The sequence below is a fragment of the Theobroma cacao genome, chromosome 3 (assembly GCF_053813885.1).
Source record: "Theobroma cacao isolate CCN51 chromosome 3, ASM5381388v1, whole genome shotgun sequence".
Classification (NCBI taxonomy): Eukaryota; Viridiplantae; Streptophyta; class Magnoliopsida; order Malvales; family Malvaceae; genus Theobroma; species Theobroma cacao.
In genome coordinates, this window is record NC_142641.1 from 35,280,538 (window position 1) to 35,298,236 (window position 17,699).

At 31.1% G+C, this 17,699-nt stretch overlaps 1 protein-coding gene across 2 annotated transcripts; it reads right to left on the bottom strand.

Moving 5' to 3' along the window:
• Positions 1-13,059: 13,059 nt before the first annotated feature.
• LOC18604982 (LAMMER-type protein kinase AFC2) lies at positions 13,060-16,786 on the bottom strand. Of its 2 annotated transcripts, XM_007037715.3 has the most exons (12): positions 16,541-16,786; positions 15,757-15,973; positions 15,260-15,286; positions 15,012-15,165; positions 14,858-14,906; positions 14,648-14,762; positions 14,290-14,381; positions 14,009-14,165; positions 13,852-13,916; positions 13,664-13,761; positions 13,470-13,572; positions 13,060-13,389 (listed from the first exon to the last, which is right to left on the bottom strand). In XM_007037715.3, the coding sequence occupies exons 1-12, from the start codon at positions 16,640-16,642 to the stop codon at positions 13,243-13,245; spliced, it is 1,326 nt and encodes a 441-aa protein (XP_007037777.1). In that variant the 5' UTR covers positions 16,643-16,786; the 3' UTR covers positions 13,060-13,242. The 2 variants fall into 2 exon arrangements, with proteins under 2 accessions (XP_007037777.1, XP_007037778.1); XM_007037716.3 differs by lacking the exon at positions 15,757-15,973 and having other exon boundaries at positions 16,541-16,749.
• Positions 16,787-17,699: the final 913 nt, after the last annotated feature.

The following is a 17,699-nucleotide window of genomic DNA, read 5'->3' on the forward strand; positions in this document are numbered from 1 at the left end:
AAATTTTAAAAATAGACCAATAAGAAAATGCTATGTGTCAAGCTTAGGATATTTTATTATTTAACTTAAAAATCAGCATCAATCAGCCCATTACTCTCCAAATATTCGGCAAAGCAAGGAAGAGAGGGAAAGAAAGGAAGAACAAACCCTAGGTGAGGAATTTCAAGAGAAAAAGTGTAAAAAATCAAAGAAAACAAGTGAAAAATTTAGGATTTTTCAACTTAAGGTTGAAATATATTTTCCTTAAGCATTTCTCCTTATTTTCCATGCTTAAATTACATGTTTTTATGATGAATTGTTGGCTGATCAAAATGGGTTAGGAGAGAGAAAGTTGTTGGATTTATTTGATTTTAAGTTATGTTAGTGTTTTTAGTTAGTTTAGCATATATAGAAACAAAAAAATAAGAAAAGAATTTATTTTCTCCCACAACCATTAATGGCCGAATTTACCATGTATTGAGTGAGGATGAGTTTGATTTTTATTCTAGGAGAATTGGTTAAGAAATGATGAATTATGAGCCTAGAAAAATAATGAAAATTTTCGGAGCAAAAATATAAATTTTTACCCACTAGGGGTATTTTCGTAATTTACTGTCGAGATTGATAATTTGCACCACACTGAGGGACATTAAGTCAATTTGAGTGCAATTGAGGTATAGAAACTGAAAAAAAAATTAATTTGGGATTAAATTGGACGCGTTAGTAATTTAATCGAGTGATAAGACGAATTAGGCCAATACCGAGTTTAGATAGTTACCAGTGCATTTTTGCATTCCGTATTATGCATTAATAGTCTAAATTAGTTTAATTTCAATTTAGTATCAATGTAGTGAGTTTCTCAATCTTGTACTATGTCAAGGTGGTGAGTCCTCCAATAAAGGCAAAGAAATTGCATCCGAAGACCAGTAAATAGAGTGCTTCGAAAGTTTGCATTCTAGACATTGTGAGTAAACTTACTGTCATTTTAATTATCAATGGTGATTTTTAGATGATTTCATGAATTCTATGGAAAAAGGAATTTAAAAAGGTAAATTTTCATGTTTTATGAATAAATGTGTTTCAATGAAATTAAATTATAAATTGTTTTGAAATTAATAGTGATTTTGAAAAATAGAGTACACGGAGATTGTTAATTGTGACAATTTGATTGTTTAAATTGATTGGCTTATGATAAATCGGACATGATTGGCTAGTTGGCAATTGTATTGTAATACGAATTATTTGATTACCTTGAAAGACTGCGAATTACAAAATTACCATATCATGTTATTGAGTTTTATTATATGGTGGATTATATATTAATTAATCACTGCAGTAGGGGGTTTCTGTGGACCAGCCTTTTAGAGGGGCACAATAAACCCCATTATATTCTTACCTCAAACAGAGAGGCGCGTAGGGTATCTCTTGGGGTAAAGCTTAGGGTTTACTTCACGTCAAACCACCACGTGAGGGGGAACTCAGCCAACGCTAAGGAATGACTATGTTTTCAAAACAAAAACATGATTTATGTTAAATGTGAATTTTAATAGCCGTGGCGGTCTCGGTAGGATGCCTCGACCAAGGTGTCCCTGAGAATGAATTTATAGCACAAGCCTAGTTTTTATGAAATTCATAAGCCTCCTTACATATTTTAAATGAAATGTATTCTAATACTGTGACCCAGTTTACGATGATTTACTTTATTATCTCTATGTACTCAACTCTAGATGTTTATGATGATGTTTGTTACTTATTGGGATTTTATAATCTCACCACCATCATTTCCACCCATTTCAGGTTCAGTATAGACTGTAGATAGCTGATCTCATCGAGGACTACCGTTGGATCTGCATTTTTCAAACCGTAGGTTCATAGTCCTTTTTACTTTTGTTTATTTGGGGGCCCTCTTGTTATTATAAATTAAATTAAATATTTTGGCTTACTGTATTTCAGTATGTATAAATTTATTTAGCTTTTACGCTATAAAAATTATTCACGTATAACTCTATAAATATTATTTTATAAGAAAATAGAATATTTTACTTAATATTTCTTTTATTTTCTTATTATATTCAAATAACCGTAAAGATTTTAGACTTTTAAACTCATTTTGAATATGAATTATGTGTTTTGTACTTGTATATTACGTTTTAGCCAGTTTCGAAATTTTTGAAAAAAATGACCAAAATACCTCTGTGAGATGAAAATTAATATTTTTTTTGTTTTTAGTTGAAAATAGTTTAAAATTTTTTAGAACACAATATTTGATAATGGTTACTCATAAGGGAAATGAGAAACTGATTCGTTAGCCTTGCGGGGTTTCGATTGGCATTCCGGATAATGAGTGTCAATCGAGACGTCACGGCGGTTGTCATGGACCCGAGAAAAGTTTCGGGTCGTGACAAGATATGTACATTTAGCAGCATATATACATTAATATAATAATTTGATAATACCACAATATAATATAAATATTATAAATATAATATTATCTTTTCAAGACTTATCTATTCCATTATATTCACGTTGCATGCACTCCCCCACTTAACCTAGTGCACCAATTGCCCGTCTTTCACGTGCACTGTGAGTCTAACATTTGACATATTTCAATATTATTATTATATCATTCTATTTTTTATTTAAAAATTATTATTTTATTTAAAAAATTTCCTTCCATTTTCTACCACTCCAAATCACCTTAATTAGTCTCATTTATCATAAAATCGCCTTTCGGCAACCATACCAAGGTACGGAGTGTTACATCAACACCCAATTTTCTTATTTTATTTTTATTTAAATTTATAAAATTAAACATAAAATTATAATATATAAAATATAAATAGTTAAATATGATATATAATATTAATATTTTTTCTTATATAATCAGGATTAATAAAAATATATCTAGATGAAATTTTAATTATCAAATAAGTAAAAAAATTATTTTGATGAGGCCATTAAGAGAATATATAAAAAATTTTAAAACTTTTATATGATATATAAAAACTTTTAAAAATTTTGAGGGGACCATAGCCCCCCATGACTAAGAAAGGATCTGCCCCACTAATATTCCTAATCATATATATTCTGAAATCATATTCTTATATAACAGAACTAAACGAAAATTATAAATTTCATAAGTCTCTTGTAGCATATCACAGTCAAACTTAATCTTAGTGGCATAAGTCAAAATCAAAACCAAAATCACTATTAAACTCAGTGATTATGAGCTAGAAGTATATAAAAACCAACATGGGTGACTACATTAAATAGAATAAAATTCATTATTCAGAAATCAACAGTTGGTAAAAAATTAATTTTTAATCACAAAATACATGTCGACAAGGTCAACATTTGACCTCTATTGATAGGGCTAAAATATAACCATACTAAGAGACGATACAAAACATATTTTCATATTACACTAGAGTATAAAAAAACATGATAAAAAAGTATTTGTATCAAAACATGACTTGTCCAGAGTAGATTTCATATATCCCTTACAAAGTATCTGATCATGAAATAAATCATATTCTCAAAGATGATATACAAATATTAAATAAAATCATATTTTGAATTAAAAAATAAATTTGTATACATTAGATCAAATCATATTTGAAGTTCAAAAACAAAGAAATCATATATATATATATATATATATATATATATATTTGCATATTTAACCTGATTTCATAAATTAAAAATGATAAAATATTATATATAATATACAAAATCTAAACTCACATTGAGATTGATTTTCAAAGAATAATAACACCAAGAAAATGTCAAAGTCACTTGTCTAACTCGCTAAAGTATTCAAATCCTTTTATAACCTTAATTTTCATATTAAAGGACTATAATCTCATATTCCAGCCTCTTTTCTCTTTTCTAGGGCTTCTTTTCTTTTTCCCCAAATTCTCTCGGCTATCAAACTAAAAATTGTGGAACAATAGATTTCTCTCTTCTGTGATATATGTTATAGATTATTTGGGTAGTCCAACTAGAATACATGCATGAGTTTTGAGAAGATATAAAGGCAAACTCAAAAAGCTATGAGGAAGGGAAATTGGAGATAGAGTTCATGGACAGGAGGCGAAATGAGTTTACGTGATGGCAGCAAATTATGGTAGGGCACTAGGTAATTTGTATTGAGTTAAATTATGTAATTAGTCCCTATATTATGCAGAAAGTATAGATTTAATCATTGTACATGTAAATTGGGTCATTGTATTTTGTCAATTTGTTAATTTTAACTTCTATCTCTAACACCATTAAATTTGACCGTTAAATATGTTGATGTGGCATAATACTGACATGGCAAAACATTTATTTGGTAAAAAAATTGCTAATTCTCCATGTGACGTTTAACAAAGAAATTAAAAAAAACTCTAACATTAAATTAAAAATTAGATGAGATTGCAACAAAGTCTTTGTATTAACCAGTTGAATTTTTAATGAAAAATTGCTGATTCAAAACTAGTTGAATCTTTAAAAAGAAAACCCATTATTTTCCCTACCTTCAATTCCAAATCCAAAAGCAATTTTTTTAAAAAAATAAAAATTTCAGATCCATTTTATTGTTTGAAGATAACTCTTACAAGTTACATCACTTCTATATTAATCTAAAATTGAAAAATTGACTGAATGTTCTCAGACACCTGGTTTTATCTACCAACGTAGGGTAAACTGTCAAACACTGGCTTTATTAGACTATTGACTCTGGTTCTTCAGAGAGCTATGTTAAGCATTTATATACAAGAAAATTTTATGGATACCTTAGCTTGTCAAGTTAAAGACTCGTAGAACTATACAAACCGCTATCCTCGCATCATCTCCCGCAATCACAAGGTGGCACTCTTGTTTGGATATTTGGCAATTGGCAGCCCATCAATCAGGATTTGAATTCTCAGGTTGCCTTTTCAAAATTAATGTCCCAAAATAAGATTCCTTCACTCATTTTCGCATTGTGGCATGTCTCCCCATCAGATGAAAGCTGGAATATTTAGCTAAAATATGTTTTAATCTTTGAATTAGCTAAAGTGTGTAAGCTCAGCTTGAGATGCAATCCTTTCGACTGCTATCCATCAGTCGTCATCTTCATCGTTCATGTTTTCCATGTCATTGAACATCAATGACGTTGATTCTCCTTCTGCAGCGGTAGGTTTTTTTTCTCTCTCTCTTAATAGTATATTTTTTGAAAGTTCTTAAATCGTTTTTTTATCTCATTTAATTTTTAATTTAGAGTTAGGGTGTTTTTTTTTTAATTTTTTTATTAAACTCATGTGGAGAGTTAACCATTTTACCAAGTAAACATTTTGCCATGTCAGCATTATGCCACATCATCTCTATTAGTGCCATGTCAGCTTAGTCAAAATACCACGTCAACATACTTAACAATTAAATTTTACGATGTTAGATTTAGATATTGGAATTATCAAATTGATAAAGTATAAAGACCTAATTCACACAAATTATTATACAAAGATTAAATCTATACTTTTTGTATAGTATAAGGACTAATTGCATAATTTAACCTTTATCTTGACAGTAATATTGTTGAGTTATATGATGCTATGCATGTAAAAAAAAAAAAACCGTATACTATAACTTATAAAAATTTAAAAAGTTTAATCATAATTCTCAATATCACATTAAGAAGTTTTTTAAGATCTATAATATAAAAATTTATATTTATATTTGTAAGATGTCTTTTATAGATAAAATCGTAAAAATCTTTGAATTAATACGAACAATACCTTGCACATTAACTGCAGATGTGATTGATGAGTATGAAACTTCAACTAATAAATACATAATTAATTAATGAATTTTTTAACAATATGCGAACTTGGCACTACCTAGCGAACGGAAATCTCCTGCTCCATCTTCCTGCCCCTCTTCGTACCTCATATTTTTCCACGAATAAAATGTTGCCACGTTGCATAATAAAAACTTCATTAAACTTTCTTGGAGCCATGGAGAGAGGTCTTTTGAAGAAAGAAATGTAAATATAGGGCTAAGAGTGTGAGATGGAGATCTGCTGAAACAAGTGTTGAGGAATAGCAGAGTCTAGAGAGAATGGTAGAAGTTGGTGCAGCCCCTACGAGGGGACAAGGAGATTTGCCTGAAGATGAAAGATCTCGTTGTCAATGCAATTCACCGTTCTCTTACCTGAATATAAATTCTTGTCATTCCATAACGAATGAGTCAAAAGTGATCCAAACTTGTAAATTAGGGATTAGAGTTGCATTGCTCATGTTTCACAGTTTCCACGGAGAGAAAGGGTCCAACTCTGCCTTACACTGGTTTGGAATTCGCGTAGTTCACAAATTTAGAGGAGCGGGTTAATTGGCCATGGTTATCTTCTTGATATCATGATGAAACAAAGGTTTTTGATAATTGAAGGGGATCAGTTCATCGAAGATCACCCAAATTTTTTGATTTTTTTTTTTTCTAAAAGTGAGATCAAGACAGCATTTTCTAAAAGTGGTAATATTGAAATCAAAACACATATTTCAGCACAAAGACAGTCATCCAGAGAGCCTAATCTCGTGGCAATGAACAATGGACAAAAGAAAATATAAAATCTCAAGTCATACCAAGTTTCTTTTGAATATAAAACTCTTACCCATAAATTGGTTTAAAAAAAAAAACTTAAAAACTAAAGGAAAAATTTTGTTTTGAAAGTTTTGATTATGCCATGTGGCAATATTTTATTGGTGGAAGAAAAAGAGGCACCAAGTTGTAGCGGGAAGTTGGGGCAGGTGAGTTGCATTCGTCAATCATCGATAAATCTTCACATGTAAGGGTCAAAAAGAATAAGTTATTCATTACAAAAGTTTAAGAATTACAATTACGCAAAGGATGACTTTTAGGAATGCGTATAAAATTATTCTTTGCTAAGAATCTCTTATATATAAAAGTAGTATTTATTTTCTTTCAAGGCTTTTGATGATGATTTAATTTCTCACATTTGTCATCGCTACATCAATCATTAAGCAATTGAATAATTAGAATACGGGTTAAATAGTAGGAAGAATTATTAATTAAGTACGTTAATTAATGTAGATTAGCATTTGTGTGTTAGCTTTCAATATGATAACCCACTAATTGCGTTTGATAACGTGTAATATTATATTTATTATATTATTATATATTAGCTGATGAGTGGAAGAGCTTTCTATAGTATTTGTTTATTACCCTTCACATATCAAAAGTCAAAAAGTAACGCTATTGACTAAAAAAATGCTGCATCATATATGCTTTTCAAAGACAGAAAACCTTTCTTTATCTCCACAACCGATTTTCAAAGCTTGTGAGTTAATTTCTTGAGAAAAAGTCTTAACAAAATTATTAATTACACTCCAATTTCTCTGGCTAGTACTGAAAGCAAAATGTTAACTGATTGCCCAGAAGAAGCAAGGTAGATGCCATAGTATAAACTAAATTTTGTACTAATCTCTTTGAAGAAGATGCTAGTTCTAGTTTAACTTGTCTTTCCTTATCTCTTGCTATATGCATCCATCTCGAGACGTTCGTTTGAACCCCCATCTATATACGTATGGCTGTAACATTTTTACTATTTTTACTTTCCAGTTTAAAATAAATATAACATGGTCTGTAAAAGCAAGAATACAAAAATTACAAAGAAAAATTGAATTTGTGATGAAGGATGATAATGTAGCTTCACATTCATTATGAATTTATAGTACATGGTCTCTTGGATAAGAGGATACGATTAGTATAAGATTATATCAAATCACATATCAAGTAACATGATAAGTATATAAGAGTAACAAACTTATTCTAATTATTCAGATTTGATTTTAAATTGAATTTCGAATGTTATGATTTTGTAAACTGATTTTTGTTGATCTTTGTTTACTAATTTTTATCAGTTCAACTTTGATTCTTCCTCTTCCACCGCTTATATGCTGTTCTGGTACGATGCTAATCTTTTGTTGCTCTGTTAGTTTCTTGGTTGTTGACTTAATCAATTGTTTATTCTTGTTGGTTGCGATAACTTCAAGTTATTATCAATGTGATCTTATAATAAAGAAAACATAATTTATAAATCATAGTGTGTTCCTAACGTGTGAAAGTTTTAACTAATAAAAAAAATAGATATTTTTAAGAGAGTTAAATAAACCCAATATATACAAGAGTTAAGCAGGAATGAAATCTATGGAAAGAAGCCTTTTAGTATAGATAAATGATTTTCCACATAACAGCTTTTATTCAACGACTCTCGAACCTAAAATTAGATCTTTAGCTAAATCCTACTTCACCGGCATAAGAGAAGGGTGTCATGGGAGGAGAGGGTAAAATTCGTTAGCTACAAAAACCAATTAATTGCCAAAAACTATATGCCATCGCTTCATAATTAATTTGCCTTGAGGAGTCCTATATAGTTAGTTTCTTGGGGGATACTTCGGCGGTCACTGTTTTGAGCAAATGAGATGCCTTTCTATATTTTCCTTTCTTGTCTTTAGTGTTTTGTATTTTGACAGTTTTCTACTATTCTTGGATCTTGAGGTTGTAGCATTTTTAGCTTTTAGATCTGGTCGATTTTTAAGTTGTATAAGCTTGGATTTTTTTCTATTAATAATTTTTTTAGTATAAATATATTTCGATTAATAACTTTATATTGCCTTTCACCCAAAAAAAAATTATGAAAAATAATCTTCCTCATAAGTCTAATTTAAAAATATCATTTTTTATAATTATAATTATTTTTAGATAATTTTTGACATGACTTAACAACAATACATTTTAAATAATTTCAGACAAATTAAAATGATTTCAATTTTCTCTATCCCACCATCCAGATAAAAATTTTAAAATTAAATCTTGATTTTTTTCTCTAGTCAAATACTATCTATCTCGTCATCCAAAGAGCATACATAACATCAAGCTCTTTCTTATTTTATTTTATTTTTTTTTATGATGGATCTTGGGGTTCTCAAGGGTGATGAACAGTAATTTTACTTTTTTATGGTGATTGCACGCAACATGATGAATGTGGTAACTGAATGCTTTCTGGTGGTGATTTGCTTTGAAACGTGTGCTGCGATGGAGATGCCTGCATTAATGAGTTGGATCGAATTGGTTAAGATGATGGGCTCAGGGAGAAAGAACAGCCAAAGCATGTTTGATGGGTTTTATGGTGGTTCACGGTTTTATTGTGTCTGGGATTAGAATGATTATTAAGTATGTTTGCTAAAGATTTTGATTTTTTTTATGAGATTTTGAGTTAAAATTGTTCAGGGAATATTTTATAAAGGAAGTCTATTTTGTTTTTGTATAAGGAGAGTGAACAAGGCCCTCTCGATAAGGATATATTTTGTCTTGCATTAGAGGGATATGGAGTTTTATAACCTGTCTTTTATGAAATGCATAATTTCATGGCGTAACAAAAAAAAAAATGTGTTTTAGGTTCTTGAGTTTATTAGTTTATTCATAGAACCCAAAAATTGAGGAGTTAAAATTGATTACACTAGATTTTAAGAATTACGAAATTAGTTTTTAGGCATTGCGTGACTTAATCATTGCGTGACTGATTTTTAGGCATTACGTGATTAGTTTTAGCCATTAAGTGATTAGTTTTTAGGCATTGTGTGACTGATTTTTAAGCAATGCCTAAGTCACACAATGCCTTACTGTCTAGTCACGTAATGCCTTACTAACAATTCACGCAATGCCTATCAACTAATCATGCAATGCCATATCAACCAGTCACGTAATATTTAAAAACTAGTTAAGCAATACTCAAAGTCAGTCATGCAATACCTAAAAACCAGTCACGTAATGCTCAAAATTAGTCACGCAATGCTTAAAAACTAATCACGCAATGCACAAAAACCACCAAAACCACTGAATTTTATTTAACAAGATCAACAACTTCAAACGGTACACCATATTCTATTTAACAACATAATTGACTAATATACCTACTTGACAAAGAATACTCAAAATATTCAAAGGTTTTTCTTCATATATAAAAAATCTCTCCAAAATGCTAAAAAATGCTCAAAACGCTCAAAGGTTTTCTTCGTGTATCAAAAACTAATTCAAAATACTTCAAATGCTTAAACGTTTTTCTTTCTGGTAAAGAATATTCCAGAGATGAATAGTCTGAGGAGAAAAGCTCAAAGAATATGAGTCAATTTGAGGCACAGATCTAAATATACTTGACCCGTTAATAGGTTTCGGGTTGAGATACGAAACCAAATAAATGGGTCAGCTTCATTATGGGTAATTTTGTTCAAATTTTAATTCTCTTTACTAAAAATAGTTAAAATTATGGAAAGGTATATTATCAAAAACGCCTTATGCATGAGACCCATTTAAAAAAAGAACCAAAAAAAAATGCAATGGTTGCTAACCCCATTTCATAAATGCATACTTGGGTTAGCCTAATGGTCACCATGATCAAACCCTCAAATTCAGTCACCTCTTCTTTAATATTTTATATATTTATGCAATTCCATTGACATTGAATTCTTAATGTTTCTTGAACTTCATAATTCTTCCAAGTTTTCAGTTTTATATGTTATTTAATATCCTTTCCAATTCTAACTACATGTTAGTTTTTTTTTTTTTCAATCAATGGAAAAAAATTTTTATTAAAATGTAGACAGGTCAGCTATATTATAAAACTATCAAAGCCCATGTTTTAGATTCCAATTTTTTATAAATTTCATAGTTTGATAATAATATAATTAATTATATTAAAAATATATAAAAAATAAAAAAATTAATAAAATATTTATCTATTCGCTCAATTTTTAAATTAAGTGCTTAATAAATATATATTTTCTCTCACTTCCCACATCACTATTAATCTTCAATTATTTATCGAATTTCTTGTTGAAAAATTAAGATAATTAATAAAATGATATATTTTCTCACTTCTCTAGTCATATACCTAATAAATTTCAATTTTTTATGGTTTCTCAATTTTTACAATACTATTAATACTCATCTATTTCTCTAATTTCTAATCAACTAAAGATGATATGCATCTAAACACTAATGGTAAAATTTTTATTCCTCATTTGAATATATTGAGCCGCCGGGTCATTCCAATGAAAACTATACATAAAAGCTGCAGTCACATAAGACATGAAGTAATGGTAGAAAAGAAAACATATAGCGCCTAAACACAATACAACAAAAATCACCCGGCAAAAAAAAAAAAATACCAGTAATAATATAGAAGCCAACTCAAAATTTTACCCAGAAAAAACTACCACAGACACCAACAACAACATATATTTACCAATTTTCACCCAACAGGAACGACTATCAAACAATTCCCAAACCAATATAGAAGGTTGGGTATCAAATATTGGATAGAAGCAACCCCAAATGACATCCCAGGACAATCCCTTCTTCCACATCCAAATGGGATGAAGTGAAAATCTTGGCCATTGAAATCAATTGTTGAATTCTCGGACCTCTCCGGGAAGAACTCCTCTGGCTTGTCCCACTAATTGGGATCCCTCTGAATTGCCCAAACATTGAAAAAACTGTGGTGTTGGGAGGAATGTCATAACCTCCCAATTAATATTTCCCATCTTCTCACAATTCATAAATAAAAAAAAAAATTGTAAATAGCACATCTTTTGTATATCAGTGATGATTGACCACCCAAATCCATCCTCAATTTCCAAAGCAATGCATCAAGCAATTGACCTTGAATCAAACTTTTGAAAAAAAATATCCATCAAGTCCAATCATGTGTTGCATCCTCCAACAAATTCCATTTTAGAGCTCCAAAACATATATACATAAATTCTTTGAAAACCTTGTTCAGTGCCAGCTAGGGATTTAAGGCTACGTACTTCCCATCTCATCCTTTTAAGAATTCATAATCAAAAGGAAAAATATAAGCCTCGTCCAGTTTTTTTCTCAATTCAATCTTTGCAGTAATAGGTGTATTTGAGCTTTAAAAATTGTGAGAAAAAGTGCTACAATCAGATACTTAAAACTCTCTTTTCCTCACTCACGTAACGAGTGCCACAAGATTTTATGAAAATTGGAAGCAAAGCTACCAAAGCTGATCCAAACACAAAAACTCATATGATCTATGCGAATTTGAACCTCATCTTATCTAATTTGACTAGAAAGAGTCAGCAATCTGAATCCACCCAACCCAAACTCGAAAATGATATCAACTTGAAATGAGTTAAACTTGAAGGAATTGGTCTTGAATTTGAAATGACTCAAATAATGAATACTAATGATTCAAATTCAAACAATCTGAACTTAATTTTAAAAATCAATGATTTAAATAAAAAATAACTAAACTTTGAATGATCTGAATTTAAAATAATTCAAAATTAAAATAACTCGAATTTTGAAATGATATAAAGCCGAAACGACCGAATCCCAAAAATAATCGGAATTTTCTTGATCCGAGCGGACCGAACTTCCCGATTACAACATCTAATCGGAAGTGATGAATGATGATAATAGAACAATATGGTCAACTTGTCCAAGTCCGACGCACCAAAATTTCCATACCATCATAAGAACAAGGGCCTTTGTGGGCCTTCATGGTTGGGCTTTTTCTCTGCCCATAATGTTTAAGTTTTATTTTTTTTGGAGCTCCGATACTTCGTTTGTTCTCTTTTTGTTTTTTATTTTTACAGATTTCTGTAACATTTTGGTTCATAGTAGTTATCCTTAATTCAACTTTTTCTTACTACCTGGTTCCTTCTATAATAAAATGTTAGGGATGAGATTTGATTAATTTTACCAGGATTGGGATTCCTAGCTAGCTGTCGCCAGTTTTACAACGCTGGAAAAATATCACTCGTAAGTGACAAACATAAATAATACTACAGGTATATCACGATGATCAGAATGTTTTAAGTTTGAAAACTCACTTTCTTTCCATTCAATCTAACGATTTTTAATTTTCTCAGTTTCTTCCTCCTCAACCCTAGCCAAGTTTTTAAGTATGTTCCAAGTGCAAGCGTTTTGATCAAGATTTAAATCGCTCCTCACTAAAAATCAATTTAAATTGTGAACAAAGATTTACGGTAAAATAAAAAAATATGACGCAACAGAGGACACAACAAATTCTAAAATTTTATTGAATCTAACAAACGATACATGAAACCATTTGACTTGGTGATAATCTGTTAGCTTGCACCACAATACAGCTTGTCGCACAAGATGGTGCTAACGTAAGAAGCAGTTCTTGTTAGAAAAACTTTACAAGCTGAGACATTGTCTACCAACCCAATTCCATGCTCATCTCCTAAATTGGTCCCTACTGAAAAAGGGATGCCTCAGTGCTTCACGAGCTGTAAGCCTATCAATAGGATCATACCTAAGCAATCCTTGCAATAGATGAATTAGATCCCCGGCTGAATGGTCCACATGCTGCATTATCAGGTTCTGCAATCATTGCGAAGAGAGTAAATAACAATCCGGTAACATGCTCAATTAAGATGTTTGAAATTCATAATGCAAAAAACCTGCAGACGAGGTAGCTTAAGCACAGCTTTGATACTCCCACTTGAGGTAGCACCATCTGGCCAATCCAATCTACACCTTCTAACATACTTCTCTGCGTGTCGGCTGAATCGCAAGATATCTTATGTTAATTATTAACATTACAGACAGAACAAGATACTGAGAAAAACTAACAGTCCATCACAAGAGTACATACTCTACTCTCTTCAACATGTGCTGAGGTAGTGGACCTAACACCCGCTCCATCATGGCAAGGTGCTCCAAATTCTCATGAGTTTGGAACAGCGCCTCACCCTGTCAAGTTATCAATATTTTACATAAATATAGCTCACATAGTCATATAATCTCCTCATAAAAATCCAAAAAGCAATTTCTATCTCATACCGTGCATAATTCAACTAAGATGCAACCAACACTCCATATGTCACACGGATAACTCCATCCAAGTCCTATAAAATCACAATATCAGAAAAAATATATCCACCCTCTAACCATTTACTAAAGCATCAAGACTTGGCCATAATAGCCTGAAAATACATACCAAGAATAACCTCCGGAGCACGATAATGCCGCGTGGAAACAATGTAAGTCTGATCTTGACGCTCGTAAGTTGTGCTACCAAAATCTATTACCTTAATAGCACTTGACTTTGGTAATCTTTTAAAGTAAGAATTATCCTTTGGGGATCGTGATGTACTCTGAAAGTACAAAAAATAATATAAAAGAACAATTAAGCCAACATATAACTATAAAGAATCCACAAAAAGGTTAAAGCAACTCTGCCATAAAGAAAAATAATAGAGACCAGGAAAAGGATAATACCTTGTAATCAGGAACTTTAACATACTCTGGAGAGACTAGAAGAATGTTTTCTGGCTTCAAGTCCGTGTGTATCAGATGCAAATCATGCATAACTGTGAACATTAACATGAGAAAAAAATAAGCAACCAGTGCCAGAGTGAGCAAAATGAATTGGCAGCATTCTTAATTTATTTTAATGCAACAGCACTTAATTGCTAAAGATGAGACTTTGACAACTTCTAGCAGTTACAGAAATATATTAATGTAATTACATGCTGGAATTCATGTTAAGAGGTATCAATCAGACACAAGGATAAATGAAAATATGGCAACATAAGAAGGGGATATGCAAAGAACTAGCTTAGTAATCATTACACACATGCTACACATTCCAATAGTTGTCTGCCAATCTCACGGACAAGATCAATGGGAAATGAGCGATAATTGTTTTTCCGTAGAAAATCGTATAAGCTTGGTCCAAGCTTCTCAAAGACCTGTTGAAACCATTTGAATTCACCCACAAGTTTTAACCCCCAAATTATTGGTGAGCTGGGGAAAACAATCCATCACAAATCAATCATATACTTACAATACAGATATGGTTACGATAGTCAAACCAGTTCCGTATTTGCACACAACTGCAAGGAATGAACCCATTTAACCATAGAAATAGAAGTTCAAAAATGTTGGTTATGAACTTGGTAGCTGCAACTAAATGGAAATATAATCCATAGATAACTCACCGATTGCCCCCTTTATCATGTTTTCCAAGCTGTTGCAGCATCTCAATTTCTATCATGGCTGCTTCACGATATTTCTTAATTCCACGGACAATTTTGATGGCCACGACATCCTTCGTCTCCCTATCCCAGCATTCTAGAACTTGACCAAAGGTACCTGAATAGAAAAAGTTCAGAGCAAAGATGCCACGTTAGATGAAGGAGCACCTAGATTGGAAAACAAACCGTGCAGCCAGTTTACTAAGGCATACCTTCACCCATTTTACTTTGTATCTTATCTGCAACCATAAAGCACAAAGAATTAGAAACAAAACATCACAACAAATTACATTCAATTCATTGTTATTTTGTTACATATTTCATGTACTTATAAAACTCACACATATTTAACATGACAAGGCTTCAACAAGAAAAAAGCTACTTATCAAAACTTAGATTTGAGAAGCCACAAAGATCTTGACAGAACTTTTCAAAGTTTTTTTTTTAAAAAATAACTATTCCTGTATTGGATTAGACTGTCATGCTTTAAATTACTATATTTCAGTTCATCAAAAAACTTGATTGAATGCATAATTTCTAGACCATCTGGACTTAATCATTCTAATCATTATATTTATCCTAATCACCAACTAACAACAATTATAGTAGTTATAACATTAAAAAAAAAAAACTGATTAAGATTGTTTTCAAGGCAACAACTAATTAATGAACATAAATTTGTCTATAATAATGGTAAAAGCGAAATTACAGCGGGAGGTTAAATTATCTCCAAGCTCAAACATGTAATGCCCATCCTTGTCATCTTCTCGCCATGGGGGAGAACCATTTCGAGCCACTCCTCCCTTTACAACTAGAGAAGAACTAGTAGTAATAGTACTAGTATAATCTGAGGGTGCTCTTGCAGTGGAAGAGGCAAAGCTTGTCAGATTCCCAACCTCTTGTGCACAAAACATTCCTACCTGGGCCTACACACAGCCATCCATTCATTGTACCACTAAGAGATTAACAATCAATATTTTTTTACCTTCCTTAATTACCTTAACACCCCCCCCCCCTTATTACCCATCAAAAATTACCATGGGTCATAAACGCCCAGCAAGCCAAAAAAAAAAGAAAAAGAGACAATATAACATCTAATAGAAGCTTAAAAAAGCATCCTCATCCCAAAAATTATAACAGTAATCCTTCGGTTAATATAAAATTCGTCTTCTTGCCTTCTTAAGGGAAAAAAAAACCTAATTTTTTTGTCACAAAGATCATGAGATTTTATGAATTGACAGAAAGATCCATATCCACGGAATTTTTAAGAAAATAGAATAAATTTATAGTTAGATATAAATTATATAATATCCAAATTGATCCGAAAAAAGAAGGTATAATATAATTGCAGATCTGAGCCAAAAAGGCGCAAAAATAAGCTAGCTTTGCAGGAAAAAATCATAAATTGGAAAACCCTAAATATAGGGGAAAAAACACCTAACCAGATCTGTCATAAGCGAATCAAGGATCTAACCAAGGAAAAGGGATTATACCTGCGGCGGCAACTGAGTTACGTCCCAGCCCAATCGCGGCCTCTTTCTAGGTCGCCGATCCATATGCGTATGAGGGAACTCCGTCACACGCTCCATCTCCATGATCGCAACACCTAGATCTAGACAAGCAAATTCCTTTTACCTCGAGAAAGTGTTAGAAAATCGAAAACAATATTTTTCCTTTTTTGACGATAAAAAAAGGCAGAAGAAGATGATAAGGTTTTCTTTTCGTGAAGAAAACGGGAAGAACCTTACCCTAGTTTATAACCCAACAATCAAAGGAGTGGAGTCGGTTGTGATTATATCTAGCCGTACACGTGTCACGAGTCTTGCCCTTGGTTTGACCGAATATGCTAATGTACGATTTGTTAAATTCGTGTTATTCCCGTCTTTTAAATCAGAAGCAAATTAGATTAGAAACAAAATAGATCCAATTTCTAACCGAAAATTAACTATTGAGAGAAAAATTTGTAAAAAATATTTTAATGCAAATTTTGTTATGAAATGTGGGAGTATTTAAAACGTGTAAAAAGATCTTATTTAAGTATATATTCACACAAATAAAGTAAGAGACTATTTATATACTAATAACTTTTAAATCTTAATTTTAATTTCATTAAATATATATTCAAATTTATATATATATAATATTAAATTTAAGAGTTGAAATCAGATTATACTTCTTGTATATAGCATATTACACTAGTTGACTTCGATTGAACTTCTTGGGTGATAATATAATCGATTTTTACACATATATTCATAACACTCCCAATTGAATGTCAGTTGTATTAAGAATATATTTCATTAAAATCTTACTAAAAAAAACCCATGAGAAAAAATCAGAGCGAAGGAAAAAAAATTACATAATTCTTTTCATATTATAACTCAAAAATTATATCTTATGAAATGAATAATTATTCTTTCATAAGATAATTATTGAAATAAAAGATTATATCTTACAAAATGCAAAAATATTTTAAGATAAAGAGGTACATTAATAAAAAGATTGTGTCCTTGAGAAGAAACACTTTCAAGCCTATATAAAAGACTTGTTACCAACCATCTGACACATCGAAACAATTCAGATAAGAGTAGAAAAATCAAGAGAGATAGATGTGTTATGTTCTACAAATAAATATAAACACGTGAGTTCCTA